Genomic DNA, 17,980 nt, shown 5'->3' with positions numbered 1-17,980 from the left:
AAGAATTTTTTCCCCCTTATTTTTGTTTTTAAGAAAAATAAGAGCCACATGAGGATATTCGTTTAAAATTTTGATAGAACAGTAGCAGTATAATGTCATCATAAGTGGATATCAGGTCCTAGGAGGTTAAAGTAAAAAACAAAAAACAAGAAGAAACTTCATTTGCTGCAGAAGTTTTACAAAGTATACAAAAACTTTGCAATGATAATCAGTAAATATCAACATGATTTCTATCAGCTTAAAAAAATTCTAGCTAGTAGCCATGTTATTTACAGCTGTGTACGTTATCACATTAAATTCATTGCACATACTTAGATCTATGTAAGCCTCCAACAAAGCAGTTCTACTTGTAATTGCCAATGGTGCTTTAGTCATTTTCAGTATCATTCATGGCTAATGCTCGTAGAAAAGGAAAGTCATCCCAAAGACTCTCTGGGTCTGCCACTTCTTCAGGTACACAATCATGGCTTGGCCCAAAAAAATGCTGCTCCTCTGTCATTCCACCTAGTGCTAGATTCTGGTAACACTTCGGCGTGAAAGGTTCCTCTGCCTCTAAGAGGGGCTGTGTAGATTCAGAACGCAGGTAGACATGAGGCTCTTTGGGTGGTGGGCTGTTACAAAAACCAGAGAACACCACAGTAGCATAAGGAACAGAGTCACTGTTTGAGCCAGAGTATTCGGTGATGAAGGGCGAACCACAAATAGACTCTCCAAGGTCACTGGTCTCTTCTGAACTGTTTATCCAAAGATCATCCTCCTCTTTGCTTAGTTTCATGGGGATGTCCGGAAAGCTGAGGTGGGACAAATATATCGGATCCTCGCTGTCACATGAAGGATGGGTATACTGCAAGTGAAAAATAAGTGAGACAACAATAGTATCAATTTCTTGGCTTTACACCATGTCATGTCTTTTTTTCACTCATGCAGCAAAACAAGCTTTAAATATCTAACATTAGAAATTAATATCAGTTGGAATGCTTTAAATTAAGTCTCCTGTTAGTTTTCACCAGATCCTGATGGAGACCTTAAACAGCCTCTTTCTCTGTTAAATGAACCTCTGTGTTTAGCGGGTATTTGTTAAATTTGTCTTAATTCCATTGAAAAGCATTGTAAGCTAAAACAACAAATTAACAGGGCATTAAACCAAATAATGAGAAGGAAGAAGCTAAACTGTTCCTGCAGAATTTCACAGTCATTCCCTGTAGGGTTCAATCTCTTCATTCTACATATTGCAGATTTTTGCAGCTTTAGTCAAAAACATTAGTAATAAGGAACGTATAAATGTATAAAAACATTTCTGTTGTCCTCTAACGGATGTCCGCTTTCACACCTGTGTTGATTCTGATGTCAGTCTTAGGACAAAGCTGTTTGCTGGGTCTGGAACAACTGGCCAAAAAATCCCCTTAAACCTTGAAGTTAAAGAAAAAAAGAATTAGGGTAGTGTGTTAAGAATAAACAGCATTACAGCTTCCCAGCTTAAACAGTATGAGCATGAGCTTACCTTTCATGTTTGGAGAAACAAGTCAGGACTATGAAAATAATCAGCAATGAAAGTCCAAAAACTGATCCGATTACAATCATCGCACTAGCGACCTCATCTGAGAAAAGAAAAGACACGTAATGTCACGTCTGATCATATTCTGTTTGTGTTGACTTTCTCCAAAGAAAAAATGATCGTACTAACCAAAGGGCTGAAATTCAAAATGAACTGCTGACCCATTCAAGCTCCCACCAAATGTGCTAACCATCAAGACAGCTCCATGCACACTGGGGTCTTTAAGGATCACACTTCTTTTTTCTGTATCTACGTTCACAACTGAAGAACAGTTAAACATTAGAGGGGATCAAGTACTTAAAATACCCTATACAACATAGCAGAGATAAGGTATTTAACCTACCGTTAACGGGTCCCTTCTGATTCCAGTAGAAGACTGTGTAGTCTTGGATCTTTCCATTTCGTTGGTCTAATGGTATTTCATCCCAGGTAATCTTAATATCTGAATTCCAGGTCTTTTGAATATGTAATTTTGGAACCATGGATGGGGCTTTAAAAAGAACAACATCACAAGTGATTAGTAGAACTAGAAAGAGTTTTTAACCATTAGACATTATATTAGACAGCCCAGGTCTTTACTCCAATAGGTTATTCATTTCTTTCCACAAGAGGGCATTATTTCATCATGTATCAGCTGTTCTGTGAAAGATTACAAAATATATATTCTGTAAGTCAACGCTCTTCTGACTACTTCAAAGTTGAGGGAGTCTGGCTCACACCTCTGCTGGCTTGTGTGAGACTCTTTGTGTCTTGGGTGACTTACCCTTCTCTCTCAAGTAGGCATTAAATGTCTTAGGAGGGCCTATCCCATCCGTAAACCTTGGATATACAGAGATCCCATAGGGCTTGTAGGGCTCAAAGCTGCCTGTTGATGAGTGAGAAGAGGTTAGGGTGGATCATTGCCCACAGGAGTCTAACAGTGTGTAGAGGCAGGTTAAGCACAGGAAAAGGAAGATCTTACACAAGAGTGATTGTTCGAATTCTTGTTGTAGAGGATAATCATCCGATTAGGAAAGCGGAAGACAAATATTGTAAAACATACCTGTTATAACAATGCTGGACTGGTTTTGGCCAGCAATGTCAAACTGGATGTGGGAGAGGCCTGATTTTAACAAAGGTCTCCATTTCACCACATAATCGCTGAGTCCTGAGGAATCCATGCTTCTCCACTGAACAAGAAATGAATTGTTTCCATATGGGACTGCTGTGGCATCTAATACTACAGGATGAGCTACAGACAGAAAAAGATGCATATCATATTCTACATGTCACATGATATGATGCATTCATTTGTTTTGTGAGTGAGTTACCTTTATGTTTGTAAATCTGTACTACAGTGGGAGAAGATTTCCCTGCTGCATTTACAGCCTTTACATACACTTTCTTAACGCTCCTAGAAAGACTGAAAGTACAGTAGTTCTCCCTTGTAGAGCACACCACTCTCTTTTGCACCAAGACGATATATGACACATTTTGGCCATTGGCACGAAATCTTTTTGATGGCTGAAGCAGAAGGAAAAAATGTGAGGAGATATTTTAAAAGACGACCTCTCATGCTCCACCAGAGCTAGAAGACAAAATGCATCAATTTGTGACAGGTGTCAAGCAACGTGTGTGATGTGTGTACCTTCCAAAACAAGCTTATGTTGAGTTGTTTTAGCAGGGGATCCTCAGATATCTCCATCCACGAATCTAGGCGTCCAGTGGGAGCTAAAAAGAAAGAGTCACCTGTCAGCATGTTGCATGTCAAAAGCCTGCACATCTCCTTTTACTCTTTGAAAATAAAAACTTTTTCATCCAAGACAGGTTTATGGATTCAATGCAACAAAGCTCAATACAACCTGCGCTATAGAAAAAAGTAATGGCAGATGCAGAAGATGACATTAGCATATATTGAAAAGACCAGGAAATGGAAGAAAAGGCAATAGATTGGGAAATGGTTGACTGACTGATGGTGTCAGTCTGAATTGATCTTACCACTCTCCAAGGTGACACCAGACTGGCTGCTGCTCCATTCACTCCAGGGGCTCTGCTGGTATCTGACTCTGATCTGTGCAAAATACCGAGTCCAATGCAGCAGGTGACACATGTCCACAGGAGTTTTAGCATTTTGAACCAAGACCTGGCATATTTTTCAGGGACACAGAATGTACAAACATAAGTTCTTGCATATCCAATGTGAACTTCAGGGAAGGAATATCAGCATTTGGATGTCTATAGCCACTGGATCAAATGTTTGGGAAGATACATTTTCAGTTGATATCAACAAAGGGTTGATTTGCACTCACTGGGTCATTCCACTGTGTGCTGTCAACAGACTTAAATCGGTATTCCAGGTTTAATAACCCGCAAGACTGGAGCCAGGCCTGGTCTGGGGACAAATTCCAGTTCAGCCTCAGGCAGCCATACCTTTTAGAAATCACTTGAATACTGGGTGGGTCAAACTTAGCTGAAATAGTGACAAAAACAAAAGCATGCATAATTTTTTTTCCCACCGATTTTAAGTACAATTTAGTATTGTCTATGAAATATAGTACTTATAATACAAACAGAGCTTGAAGAATGCTAAAAAAAAAGAAAACCCCAAAATATTTTCCTTACCCGAACTAACAGGTTCTAAAACAAGTGGTGCTGAGGTTGTCTCTCCAAGTTCATTCACAGCTTTCACATATATCTTCATGTCATAAAACAGCACAAATTCAAAACGAGGGATGGTATAGTGATGGACTCCTTGTGGCAGTTTATAAGAATAGTTTTCATTTTCAGCCCTGAAATGATGAAATTACATTTTAAGAAATATAGTCGTTCAGCCTTGAAGACAAAGCCTAGATAACACGTCTGATACCAGTATGATATTTACTGCTTGACCAGTCTTTCACTGTAATCTATATTTTGTATATTTGCATTTGTATTCCATTTGTTACATATTTTTACCACATTTCAGTATGGAGGGAATACTGTGTGGGCAGGTGGGTTTCCCTCTGCCCAGGGTCCCAGCTACAGGTGATTGTGATGGGGTTGGTGAGGTTTGTCTGACAGGTGAGGTTTTGCGGTGCTTCTGGTGGATCTAAAGGTAAAAAGAAAAACAAAGTCATTTTTAAATGGAATTTAATTTGATCCATGTACAAAAGAATCGCAAATGCTTCTCACATCCAGCTCGGATCTCCACGCCTGCGACTACTTGAGGAGGAGAGGCTTGGATACAGCAGGTGAGGATTGCTCGGGTGTGATTGAAGCTTGATATAACAGCTCTGGAAAGCCTGCTGCTCTCACTGGCTTCTGGACTGCTGGGAATAAGCCTATCATCAAGGCGCCACTCTATATGAACAGCTTGTCCAGTGACCAAAGGGCAGTCCTCTCTGATGACACATGTGGCTGTCACAGGGGATCCCAAAGGTACCACTGAGCTGGATGTGTGGACCTTTGCACAGGGCTGTATGCCATCCTCTAAAAATTACAAAAAAACAAAAACAAAGATGTAATGTGAAGATTGTTCAGATGTTTTTTCTAAATGTTTAGTCTTTTACTTGGTAAAATCTCCAAGGCAAAGGACACAAAATGATAGTAAGAATTGTCATTGTAATTGGTATTTCCATCTTCCTCCGACACCTACACTCACCATTTCTTGCTCCGTTCACAAATGTCACCAGCATGACAATCACTGACATCCATTTGGATATCATGATGATAAAACCTGTTAGGCAGCCAAAATGAAATGCATTATTGGTAAATTACCAACTTTCATGCTCTGTCAAAACAATATTTGAGTGACAAGGTGCATTGTGGGAGGGAGGAATTGACAGTGGTGGTGGTGACAATGGTGTTTCAAGGGTCTGGAAGTGATTTCCATAACGCATAATATTTCAGTATACACACTGTGCATCTCCTGCCTCCCTGATCTCTAGCAAAAAAAAAAAAAAAAAAGATTTGCTGTGCTGTCTGCGTTTGTGGAGCACAGAAAAAAACTGAGCACTGACACTTGACAAACTCAAATAAATAAATAAAAATTAAATAAAAATCTAAGCACATAAATAAAAGCCAACACTCGTGGCATCTTGGGTTCACCGGGGAAGTGACATTTAAAGCTCTGCTGGCTGAAAAACAAAACAGATAGAGACATCCACAGGTGCTATCAAGTTTCCATTGTTACACTGTTAAATAAAACAGATGAAACTCTTTCTAAATTTTGAGAGAAATATTTAATAAAAAATATAAAATATATTAAAATGTATCACCTGTTACAGTGTAACTGGACTTTTTTCACATAGGCCTAGAGACTGTTGATAACCTGCTGGCAACCTCTGGTCACCAGGGAAAAATACGCATTCCCCAGCAAGTTGGTGAATAGTTGCTGGCTGTCACCAGGTGCAACCCCCAACAAACTCCAGCAGTTCAAAGACACTTTGTTTTTTAGTGGCCAGTGGTTACCGAGGAGTCATTGACCAATCGCTAGACCTGCGTTCGTAAGGTTTTAGCAATCAGTTTCACAAGAACTGGCAGCATCTTCCAACCACCAGTCAAAACCAGTCATATTTTTCTCACACGACTTGTGTTTGCTAGGTGGTTGCTGACTGGTCTGACGTAAACAAAATGGCTAGAGTCAAAGTATGACAGCAACACTCCTATGACCAAGAAAACAAAAAAATCAGTTGTTATCCAGCCATTACAATGATTCTTTTTTTTCTGTCTGAGATTGATGGCAAGCAGTTGTGGAGACAAATAATTTTCCTATGTCACGGTCCGTAGTGTGACTATAGCAAAATGAGAACTAGTTGGTAAAGTTCTGGCAGCATTTCTCAAACATACTGCACTTTTTATATAAAGTCAACCTTGCTCTTTAGTTCGAGAATCAGTTAGGGAACTCACCATTACACAGAAGTTTAAAATTCACAGAAATCTTTGTTCTGGTTTACAAAGCACCACCCAGACATGCCATCACAGCCTATATCAGTATCTCTGCAACTGTAAGGTACTGTGTGGAAGAAAAGACAAATAGTTTAGAGTACTAAAGCAAATACTAACTGATTACTAAAGTAACAGAAAACAATGGAATCGAGTTTTTTAGTGGTATTAAAAGAACATTTAATTGTATAATGAACACCAACATATAGACATGTAGTTCTAAACTTTGTGCACTGTAAACCCGAATGTTCAAAGTAATTAAACAGATTAAGTAGTGTATACTCAAAGTTTTTAAAAAGTTCTGTTAACTTAAATATGTCAAGTTCGTATAACATGTTCTTCTTTTTGAGTAAATGAAACTAATAATATTTGATTGAATTGAACTATTTCTATATTAAGTAAGCATCACTTAAAATCATAACTTAAGCACAACGTAACACAGTTAAGTTAGGACATATAAGAATGGTAAAGTCCTGTTATTTTTGTTGTTTCAAGTAGGATTTAATAATAAACTTAATTTATGTAGCACATGCTAAAATACAATAAAATCTCAAAGTGTTTCACCAAATAAGTAAAATCAAATTGTCTTAAATGCATAAGTGGAAGACAAAATGTATTTATTTTAATATTCATTGTTTTATCAATGTGTCCTACATATATATTTTTAATTTTTTCCGTAAGTGTTGAGCAGCTGCAGGAATCAATTTTTATTCCGAGTTAATCTCTGATTCACCCTCCGAAGCGGAAGGCGGCGCTAATGAGCATTAATACGAAACACAGAAGAAGTGAAGGTATATGGGCGGGAACAGCACCAAAGAGGCAACACGGACGACTGGAGAAAGTTAGACCTAACGGCAGCAACTAGCATCACTGGACTTACAGTAAGTTTTCAATGTTGATATTAGTTTATTGTTAAAATACGAATATTTAGTTGTATTTTGGGTGCGTGTCGAAAAGAATAGCAGAAATGTCGGTCCGTGTTTTTTATGTTGCTTGCTTGCGCTTGCAGAGCTAGCATTAAGTTGTTGTAATGAGGGTCGCAGGCTGTTTAAAAAGTTAGATACTACTTGTTCTAGAGGTGGCGCCTGGTCGCCTAGTATAAAACAAAGTATTTTAATCTCTCTAAATTTTTAAACCCCCTCTCATGACTCAGAATAGTTGGGTCCAAACAAGCCCGTTGTCCCTGCAGTTACACAACGGAGATGCCTGTCTGCAGTGAGAGTGCTTTCAAGCAGTTTTCTTGTTAGAAACGCTATATTTTAAACTATATGTTCAGGGTTAGGGTTGTGAAGGAGCTCTTGGACCTCTGGCCTGCTCTAAAAATGGAGTCTGAGGTAATATGGATCAGCTCTCTTTAAAATGAAAATTGTAATTCTTACTCATGTGGCAGCTTTTTGCTGCTTTATAAAGATGTGCGAGATTCTTCAAATTGAACTGTATTGTTCTTCTGCTGTAGTTGTATGCAGAGTTTCAGCGGATTACAAATCAGAACCTGCCCAATACATTCTACGCTGAACTTGACCGCCATCTTCCTCGACTGATGACCTTATTCAGCCAGGGCATCAAAAACTGGGAAGACAGCAGATGCCCTGGCTGAAATTCTAAGAATTCACAATGAACAGGTAATAATAGATTGTTACACATTTCATAGGTTGAACCAGTGGAACATTGGACAGGTTCAATGATTTAAATGAGCTTTTTGAATTTTGCTATTACTCCACTTTGTGTTTGCTGTTTGTCTGACTGTATTAAAGATGTGAACAGGTTATTTGTGGACATATGTTCTGATTTGACTGTTGTTTTTGTTGTTGTTCAGTAAACTCACCAGTATATACAATTCTGTTTTTATCTGGAAATAGGAAATCCATGATATCCACACCAAGCGCACTACCGTTCTCCACGCCCTTCCTGTCTATCTGCGTGAGGATGTCTCTGGATTTTTCAGAACCTGCACTGTGAGTGTCCTTAAGTATCTAACAGATACTACTGTGTATATAAACAGTGCATCAAAGTACAAACATGTATTTTGATGCACTGTTTGGACTTATCTTTGTTTAGTCTACCCATAAGGTTTCCATGTATGGTCTTTTCTGTCTCCTCACTATGAATGAACTGAATTGGTGTTTTGTTGAAAGTGATAAGATGTTTAGTAAAACATTTTCCTGTGTATTTCCTTTAGCTTAGTTTCAGTCTATCTCACACCACTTGATTCTCTGGTGAATTAGCTGATTTATGTGTGCAGAACATGGATCTTCTGTTTTTCACCTCTTACAGTGAGACTCAGATCTCCCTTGTAAAAGAGGTATTGGATCTCAGTGGGAGTTGGTAAAATGAGAAATTATATGTCGTCTGTTGTATTTCTTGGGTTAGATTGTGATTAGTATCTCTTTTTCATTAATTCAGGACGAATCTGATGAGTTGGAGCTTGATGGTGTTGAAGTGGCCCTCTTCACTGTCATCAGTGACCATGACACAACAAGTCCAGTTCACTACCAACCTGTGAAAATCTCTGTCGTCATTGTAAGTGATGCCGTGTTCAGTCTCCCCAGATTTGGTGAAGCCTTCCTGGTAATGTTTGGACTGATCTATGCACTTCACCTCAGCTACCCCAAAGGCCTGACCAACACTTTAGAATTTACTCAAAAGATTTTATTTGGTCTAGAAAGTGGTAAACTGTCACCCAGGTTACAGACCCTCAAGAATGACTTGGTTATGTAGGAACTCATCTGAAAGAAGGATGCAGGGTGAAGCATTATAAAAGGCTAGTTCAAAGTTCTCTCCTTTCATCTAAATAATGCCTCAAAACATTAATGCATTACTCTACAGGTGTTCAGCCAATAGGTCCAAACTATACAATGTGCCTTTGTTCTCATTAACATAATGCAAAGCAACACTAATGTTTTGTATGTTTTAATGTTTTTCGTAATACTATTTCCAAAACATTGTGGGCTGCGCAAGATGACCTAAATTTCACTGTTTGATACTAGTTAATGTAAAACAAATAGCATTGTAATTCACTCAAATTGCTGCCTTGTTGTCTTATTCAGATATTAGCCAGAGAGCCAAAAGCACATTTTGATATTATTAATTATTATTTGGCATTATTTTTCATTACTCTGACAGTTTTCCTGACTAAACAATTTTTGGTCTACTTATTTTAATTTATAAATGTTTTTGTTAATTATTTTTAATTAATTTAAATATATATTTTTTAATGTATTTAATTTCAACATAGTGCTAAAAGGGAGCAGGCAAGATACTGTTCAATGGCAGATGTTTATGACTTTTGCATATTAAGTTACCGATACTCAGTGTAATTGAGGCAATCAATTGCCTCAAAAATTTTAAGTTTTGGGTCACATGTTTTTAAGTATCAAGTAGTCAACATATTTGACTAACGTGTACCGTATTTCCCGGACTACAAAGCGCACCTAAATATTAGCCGCACAAGCTAAAATCAGGGGAAAATCCTGTTTTGTACATACATTAGCCGCACCTGACCAAAAGCCGCAGGTGTTTCAATGTTGACTTATCATATGTAAGAGAATATGCACAAAGGGAATTGTCAGGAAAGAGATGGCTGTTTGGAGACATCACTTTTATTAATATTTTGAAAAACAAGTTATGGGTACATATTTGCACATGTAGTACATAACAATAACCTACAGCACACCAGAACAATAGATTCGGCCTACCTTTTAGGCTCAGGTGCAGTGACACAGCTTTAACAAGAAGAAAAGTCAGTCATTCACCATCTTTCTCTTCTTCCTACGCACTAAAACCACCAAAGTCCTCTTCTCCAGTGTCGGATACAAACAGGCTCAGGATGGCTTCGTCATCCACTCTTCTTCTCTCCTTCGTTGTCACTTTCAAAACCAAAGAAATCCTCATTGTCAGTGTCAGAGTCGAACACCCTCAGAAGGGCCGTGGCGGTGTCCTCCTCTCCATCATGCAGCAGTCCAGCCCTTCAAAATCCGTTGGTGATCGTGGATGTTTTCACACTTTTCCACGCTGTCAGAATCCACCGGTGGAGTTGGGCATAACTTGCTTTTTGGGCATAACTTGCAAGTTTATCGCCGCTCATCATCCACGACTCCCGCTGAACGCGTAGCGCTACTTTGAAGTTTGTTTTTCGCGCTACTTCGTACGGCACTACGTTGCCTGGCGGACGGACATGTGACTAACATACCACTCTTGAACCCCGATCCTTCCGCCAGGCAACGTAGTGCCGTACAACAGCGGAACACACAAAACAAATCGTCTTACGATATGACAAAAATCATGGAAAATCCATAGAAAAGCCGCACCTGACTAAAAGCCGCAGGGTTCAAAGCTTGTGCAAAAAGAAGCGGCTTATAGCCCGACATTTACGGTACTTAAAATAATGACAACACAAACTAATAAACATTTGAGTTTTGTTAACATAAAAATGTTGTGGTTGTGTACTTATTTTTTATAAGTTCTGTGAACTTATTTCTTTGAATTTGTAAACTTGAAACTTTAAGTCATATTAACTGCAAATATTTGAGTTGACCGTTCTCAAAAGATACAAGTACCATGTAATCCAAACTTTTATGTTCTGGAAAAATTTGACTTTTGAGTTGATCAACTCAAAAAAATTGAGGCAATCGATTGCCTCAATTTTTTTGAGTTCTGGTAACTTATTCGGGTTTACAGTGTGCAAATTATTCACACAATCATGTGTTTTGCATATTTTAATGCATTAAAACCAGTGTATGTACAATAAAAACATTCAAAATAATATTTCACATGAGAATAGGGATTTTGTTACTAGAATTGTGTTCAGTGCATTGTTAAAAATGTTTGCTAAAATTTAAACATATATTTCTGGACATTTCAATTTTGGACAGGTGTCACTTTATATTATAAAATAAAATACCAGGTGGCAATGAAAGTTTGCAACTGATAAACAGCATTACGAGGGAGCAGAATCATAAAAATGTGAGAGTAGAGTTTTAAATTCATTAAACACTGCAAGCAACTCAATAGTAAGGAAACCTCTTGGGAATTATCTAAAATTATGCCAGATTATTTATTGTTGATTCCCTTATTAATGTCTTCATCAGAACTACATTTCACACTGATGTGAAGTACTGTGCAAAAACCTTGAATCACCTCTCATTTCTTTTGGTTTTGCTTCACTGAAGCCATACTTTCTTATAATTTTTTAAAGTGGTCTAGAACAGCAGTTTTCCGGTTTATTCTCTGGACATTGGCTGCTTTTTAATCAATTTTTAGTTCTGTGGATTCATCTCTTGTTGTTTAAGCCACATCAGAATTGATCTCAAAGCAAAGAATGGCTTCTTGACAGCCACTCTTAAGAAAGGGATGGGTAGAAAAAGCTGACACAAACTGAAAATGACTGAAAATAGTGTGGCATTCAAACGTGAAATTTTTGGTTCAAATTGTTGTCAGTATGTACAGAGGTGTTCAGGAGAGAGGTACATCAGTCATCTACAGTCATCTGTAAAACACACTGGAGGTTCTGTCACGGTTTGGGGCTGTTTTCCACCAGAGAGGTTGTGAATCTTGTCAAAACGGATGGAACTATGAACACAGAATAGTACTGTCAAAGTTTGTTCCACCATGTAATACCATCTGGAAAACATCTGAGTGGCAGTGTTTTCATTTTTTAGCTTGACAGTGATGACAGACACACTGCCAATGCAGTAAAAGCACGCCTGTATAGAAAAAAGACACAGTGGAATACTATCAGTCATGGACTGACCTCCCCAGAACCAGAACCTCAATATTCCTGAAGCAGTGTTGGATCATCCTTGCAGAGGATGAAACAACAGGCAGACAAGGTTTGAAGAAGAGTTTTGAATTTCCCTCAAAATGCCTGGAGACCCATTCCTGAAGACCACTTAAATTACAAGAAAGCATGCCTACATGAGTTCAGGCTGTTTTAAAAAGAAAAATGGTCATCAAGCCTATTTTTGTTAACTGAAATAAAAATGAAAAGTAGACTTTAAAAAAAGGAAAATAACTCAAATGACTAAAGACTAAAAAACAAAAAATACAGAGGAAATAATTCATGCAATATTCGTTATTTTGGTAAAAAATTTATTACAACTTGCCTGTTGAGGCTTTCATTGGTGTGTTTACTGAAACTGTGTACACAGCTTTTATTGTAACACCCCTCCATACAATAACAACTAAAAAGAAACTAACAATGAAACTAATAAATAACTAAGTCAAACTAAACTGAATTAACAACAGAAAGCTCTCATATTCCATTTTTTGTGTGATGGTAGAGATCAATAACACCACGAGCTGTTCCAGCTTTAATTTGGGTGAAAATTGGGTTAAGGTTAGGTTAAGGTCAAGGTCACAACAAATATGAAAATCAGAAAAAAACTTTAAATTACCCACAATATTTTACAGGTTGTCTTTAAACTTCAACAATAAACTAGGCCTTGGGGGACATGAGTAACTAGATTGGCTAAGCATTTGACCTTGACCTCTACTGTTAGCCCCTGAGGTCAAAGCTGACCTTGAAAACAAATGTCAAGACACCGTATTGAGTATAACACATCATAGCACGGAGAGAGCTGCACAATAGTCTTTTTACTTATTTATTTTTTTAATCCAACACCCTACGGCATCACGATGATGCCATGTAGTTTCGCAAAAATCACACATGGATGAATATCTCTTAAAATCTAAAGTTTTTACAGTTTATAGTAGTAAAAGATTTCAGCCAGATCTACTCCGAGCATACAGGTAAAGATAATAAAATACACCATTTTAGTATGTAATGCTAAAAGGTCAAAGGTCAAAAGTCAAACATCAGTGTTGATATGAAAACAGGGTGCCGTTAGCATCTAATAAAAAGTTTTCATATAGCCTTTGACCTTCATGGGAGTTGCGCTCTTTGACTGCACTTGTCAGATCTGGTTTTGCCCCGTATACTGTTTTTCAATTTATACATGCATGTTTTGATAAATCACTGCAGCCATTTTCCTAGAAAAATATAAAAGAAATATGTGATGGGGAAAGAAATAAGACATTTGCACAGTACTGAATGTGTGTGCGTGCATGACTCACCAACATACAGACATCTACCCAGAACCAGTAAGTGGTACAGCATTGAGAAACTTCCTGTGGTCTTGTAACACTCAACCTGCCTGTTTCTGAGAATAAGCTGAGAAACTCACTGTTCCTCAGCTTAACATGTAGCATGCGCACAACACCAGGCGACTGCTCAGAGTCCAGTTCAATTTGTTCTGTAGGCTAAAGACACAAATGACATATTAGATTTTGACTATCCAAAGCATTTCTGGTGTAGAATAACATTCAACCGTTGAGCAGAAATGTTATGTTCATAGTGTCATTGTAACACCTCCATAAGATGAGGAAATATAACCTAAAATTTGTATAATTTGTAACTATCACTCAAACTGTTAGATCGCTGCCCTCAGTCCAAAAATAACTATTTGGTGAAGACTGCGTTTTGCAATGAGAGAGAAATGGAATTTTCTCTCCGTTTCTTATCAGCACTGTGCAAAAAGGCCCCCATTTCCCTCCGCTTTCCTTTTTAGAATTTCTGCTTACTACTAATAGGTAATTGCCTGTGGCTCTGACAAAAGGCAATTGAAGGAAAGACAGAGAGAGTGAGCGAGAGAGACGAGGTGGAGAGCAGAAAAGGGTATTAGACTCGGAGTGTATTTTGTCAACAACACAATATGACATACTTAAAATAAAGGCAGAATAAATGAAGTCTGGCTATTCTTTGCGTTTCAGCCAATTATGTTCAGAACATATAGATGAGAATACATTATGTAGAATTTATTTTTGTGTCTCGGTGAGTCATGTCTCCATGTTAAAAGAAATATTTTTCTACAACTTCAGTAGATTTCCTTTCCTGTTGCTGTTGAGGGTTACAGAACGCCCACTTAAAGGATTTGGCAATATCCCTCACACATTGCAAAGTGTAATGACAGACTCACCGCTATTTCCCCTTTTTGGTTTTATTTCTCACACTATACAGTGTGTTTTGAAAAGAGATTTAAAAGGAGTTAAAGAATGATTTGTTTTTTCTTATCATGGCTGTTAAGACATTCTGACCTTTTATATGGGCAGTATCTAAAATCCCAGACCGATTGAATCAATCTTTTTAACTTCCGATTTTTAAACTGTCAGAAGATGTTTTCCATACACTAAAATACTGTTGCCCCCGTGATTAGAAGAAAACTGCAGTCATAAAACATGTTAAAAACATTGCCATACTGTAGTCTTTAGAGCTTGAAAAAGAAGGCGGCTGGATTTCTTTAAGGTTTTTAAAGACATTTCACCTTTAATCAAAGACATTTCTTCAGTTGTGAGAGGTGAAACAACTTCAAAAAAACATAAAGAAGTCCAGTCGCCTTTTTCAAGCTCTTAAGACAATGATGACTTGGGCGACATTGCGGTATTGTACTAAATTTAACAAAGGTTTAGGTAAAAACACCTTTGTGCGACGATCTAACAACTTATTTTAAATGTTTCAAACGATACGCTTCAAGTACTATAAAGCACCATCTTATCTTAGTATTGCTTATTTAATCCTAAATGTATTAAGAGTGTGTAGTGTGTGTGTATTAGGTATTAAACTACAAAGGATGATAAATGTCACATCTACAATACAGAGGGACCAGAAAATCAGAATAAACATGGATTAAAGATGATTTTTTTAAATAAGTTGAGTGGTCCATAACTTACATGTAGATGAGGATGCAACTACCTAGCTTTAACCTCATTCAGAAACAAGTTTAGCAAAGTTTTCCTTTTCAATCTGGCACAAGTATCAAAATGAAAGAAGCAGCAAATTGCTTGATGTGAAGATAAAGGAGAGCCATCAGAGAGGCTTGCCACTCACCACACAGCAGCTGCAGCAGACCCAGAAAGACAAGAGGCTCTTATCAGCCCTGATAGCACCAGATGAAACAGCGTGGCTCAAAGTAGCTCGGATTTGAGGACGTGTGTGTGTGTGTGCCAAGAAGCAGCACAGGCAGCAACATCCTTGTTTTGCATTTGTGAAACTGCTATTTTCCAAGAAGAAACATGTGACTGATGGGGCCCAGTTATGGGAAGGAAGAATGGGGAGTTCACATTGCTCAAATTCACATTTTTAAAAGCTCAGCAAAAAGTTTTTACAGGTGGCTTTGGCTGTTTAATTTGTCACAATAATATGCAGTTTTTCTTAATGGAGTAATTAGAAAAATCATTATAGCTCAACTTATAGCTGTTAAATGTCAGCTGAATTGAATTTTCAGTACTTTCCCAGAAGATGCTAATACAGCAGCTGTCAACTGTCCTTCAGTCGGACTCCAGGGAGTCTTCTCGCAAGAAGAATGTGATCATTCTGGCTCAGGCTGACCCCTCTGTGTTTTGTGTGACCTTTGAAGTAGCTTCAAAATGCACTCATCTCCCTCTCTGAGCCTGTCTAAGACTTTGTCAGCATGGTAATAGAACAAGCTCTTAAATGGGATTGTAAACTGTGCCTTGAACCCCCCCTCAAGGACACTTGAAACTAGTTGCCATATCACGATTATTAGCTTATTAAATTCTAAAATGAATCTGTGGCTTAGGTCTCATTTCACTGCATGCAAGGAGACCCAGCAAGCTCACCCACTCCACTTTTAATCTAACAGCCGCATCCCTGCACGGTCACTCTCGTGCCCTCAAAAGCATAATGGAAGCTAACTGTTAATCAAGAAGCTGCTGGAGGAGGAATTAAATACACGCACTGGTAGGTTTTAGGGTAGGAATCAACCTGGAGAAAAGAAAAGCAAGCATTAATTAAAAACACATTAACTGGTTATCATGAGTTGACATATTTTGCTTGATCTTTTTTTCCCCCTAATCAGCAATAATGAACGAAGCGTTTGCCATCCACTGGGTATTACACGCTATGTTTCAGTGAGCGGTAAAATTAGCCGAGGGCCCCGAAGCCAAGTTGAACTGATGAAGCTTTGCTAGGTTTGATTACGGTTTTTGTCCTATGCTTAACAGAATGCCGTCTCCTCCTTAGATTCTCATTCGCATTAAAAATTCGACTAACCCAAATTAGACACTGCTGTAAACGTCATCTCATATCTGTCTGCTTCTATACAGTGAAATACTATAGTGAACTGCAGTCACAACTGCTGTAATTGTGCTAAGCGTGTATACTGAAATGCTGAATATTGCCCTCTGTTACAAGAGTGATATTCCACTGCTGCACTCAGCCTGATAAGTCGAATTCAGCATTCTTTACTACCAGTTATGTAAAATACTGATTGCACTGATTTGATTTTCGTTGGCAAAATTATTAGTTTTGTTTCATTAAACTTAACAACCTATTTACTGATGGCAAACCAAAACTACCATTTGCCAGTGGACATACAACATCATGATGGACTGCTTTGCTGACTTGGAAGCTCACGCTCACGTACTCAATAATGAATTCTGCATTTGATCAATAACTGACTTACAATAAAGTGAGGCAACATGGCCCAAATTAAAGTTGAATGGGAAGTGAACCTCTGAAAGAAGAAACTGAGGGTTTTGAAAAGGCTTGGTCTAAGCACAGGTCTGGAACCCCAGAAAGTGTTGCAAGGGGATTTCAAATGAGAAGTACATGCAAGAAAACAAAAATAAAAGTAAAATCAAATATTGCATTTTTTTTACTGTACATTGAAACAACAAGCTTAAAATAAACCAGTCATTCTTGGAGTTGGAATTCTAGAATAATTAGATGATTAGATTAAATAATAATTAGATTTTTTTCCATCTTCTGTAGCTTCAACATACAAGTGTGCTTGTGTAGTTTTGCAGATGTTCTATGTAAATAAGTTCATTGTCCAGGTGAGGTGGTGTTTCCTGCTTCGGCTTTTTAGCCTGTTGCATCTCCACCGGCGATCAGGTCAACTGCAGGGTTGTCAGCTGGCATCACTGCTCATAATTGCCCACTAAACCAGTTCATCTTCCAGTGGGGGTCTGGTAGCAGACTGGGGACATCTTGCAGCCACCCCCCTGCAGCTGCCTTCGCTGGTGTGCTGTCAGTCGATGTCATTTTTCTGCATCCAGTAGCTTCCTTTCACAGCTTTGCCTATGCCTGTACCTTGCAGCGGCTGGACTGTTGTCTTGCGCAAAAAAGCCCTCTCACCCCATTACCAGTTGTGTCTTGTCACTACTGGTAGCATGATCTGGTACCTGCAGCCCATTTAGGTTTCACAGGTAGTTCCTCTAGGACAGGGGTGCCCAATCCCGGTCCTCGAGAGCTACCGTCCTGCAGCTTTTAGATGCATCCCTACTCCAACACAGCTGAATCAAATGGTTTGATTACCTCTTCAGCATGCCATCGTGTTTGGCAAAGGCCTGATAACAAGCCATTCATTTGATTCAGCTGTGTTGGAGTAGGGATGCATCTAAAAGCTGCAGGACGGTAGCTCTCGAGGACCGGGATTGGGCACCCCTGCTCTAGGATGCCACATCAATACAAGCCATTAGAATAACGTTTGCTGTGTCTCTGAGCAG

General features: G+C 38.4%; 1 protein-coding gene and 1 long non-coding RNA gene across 2 annotated transcripts; one reads left to right on the top strand and one right to left on the bottom strand.

Moving 5' to 3' along the window:
* Positions 1–110: 110 nt before the first annotated feature.
* On the bottom strand, positions 111–16,835 carry csf3r (colony stimulating factor 3 receptor). Its single transcript, XM_026185435.1, has 18 exons — positions 15,339–16,835; positions 13,529–13,714; positions 6,422–6,527; positions 5,175–5,249; positions 4,706–5,002; positions 4,490–4,622; positions 4,157–4,323; positions 3,844–4,004; positions 3,533–3,677; positions 3,183–3,265; positions 2,866–3,058; positions 2,598–2,786; positions 2,319–2,420; positions 1,899–2,045; positions 1,685–1,816; positions 1,502–1,598; positions 1,331–1,409; positions 111–844 (listed from the first exon to the last, which is right to left on the bottom strand). The coding sequence occupies exons 4-18, from the start codon at positions 5,236–5,238 to the stop codon at positions 368–370; spliced, it is 2,466 nt and encodes an 821-aa protein (XP_026041220.1). The 5' UTR covers positions 5,239–5,249; positions 6,422–6,527; positions 13,529–13,714; positions 15,339–16,835; the 3' UTR covers positions 111–367.
* LOC113032493 (uncharacterized) lies at positions 7,087–9,886 on the top strand. The gene is made up of 5 exons (XR_003273884.1): positions 7,087–7,338; positions 7,734–7,791; positions 7,914–8,079; positions 8,317–8,412; positions 8,861–9,886. It is a non-coding gene; the product is annotated as an uncharacterized LOC113032493 (long non-coding RNA).
* Positions 16,836–17,980: the final 1,145 nt, after the last annotated feature.

This window comes from Astatotilapia calliptera, chromosome 11 (assembly GCF_900246225.1).
Source record: "Astatotilapia calliptera chromosome 11, fAstCal1.2, whole genome shotgun sequence".
In the NCBI taxonomy this organism is placed as follows: Eukaryota; Metazoa; Chordata; class Actinopteri; order Cichliformes; family Cichlidae; genus Astatotilapia; species Astatotilapia calliptera.
This window is presented reverse-complemented; position numbering and strand designations above follow the sequence as displayed.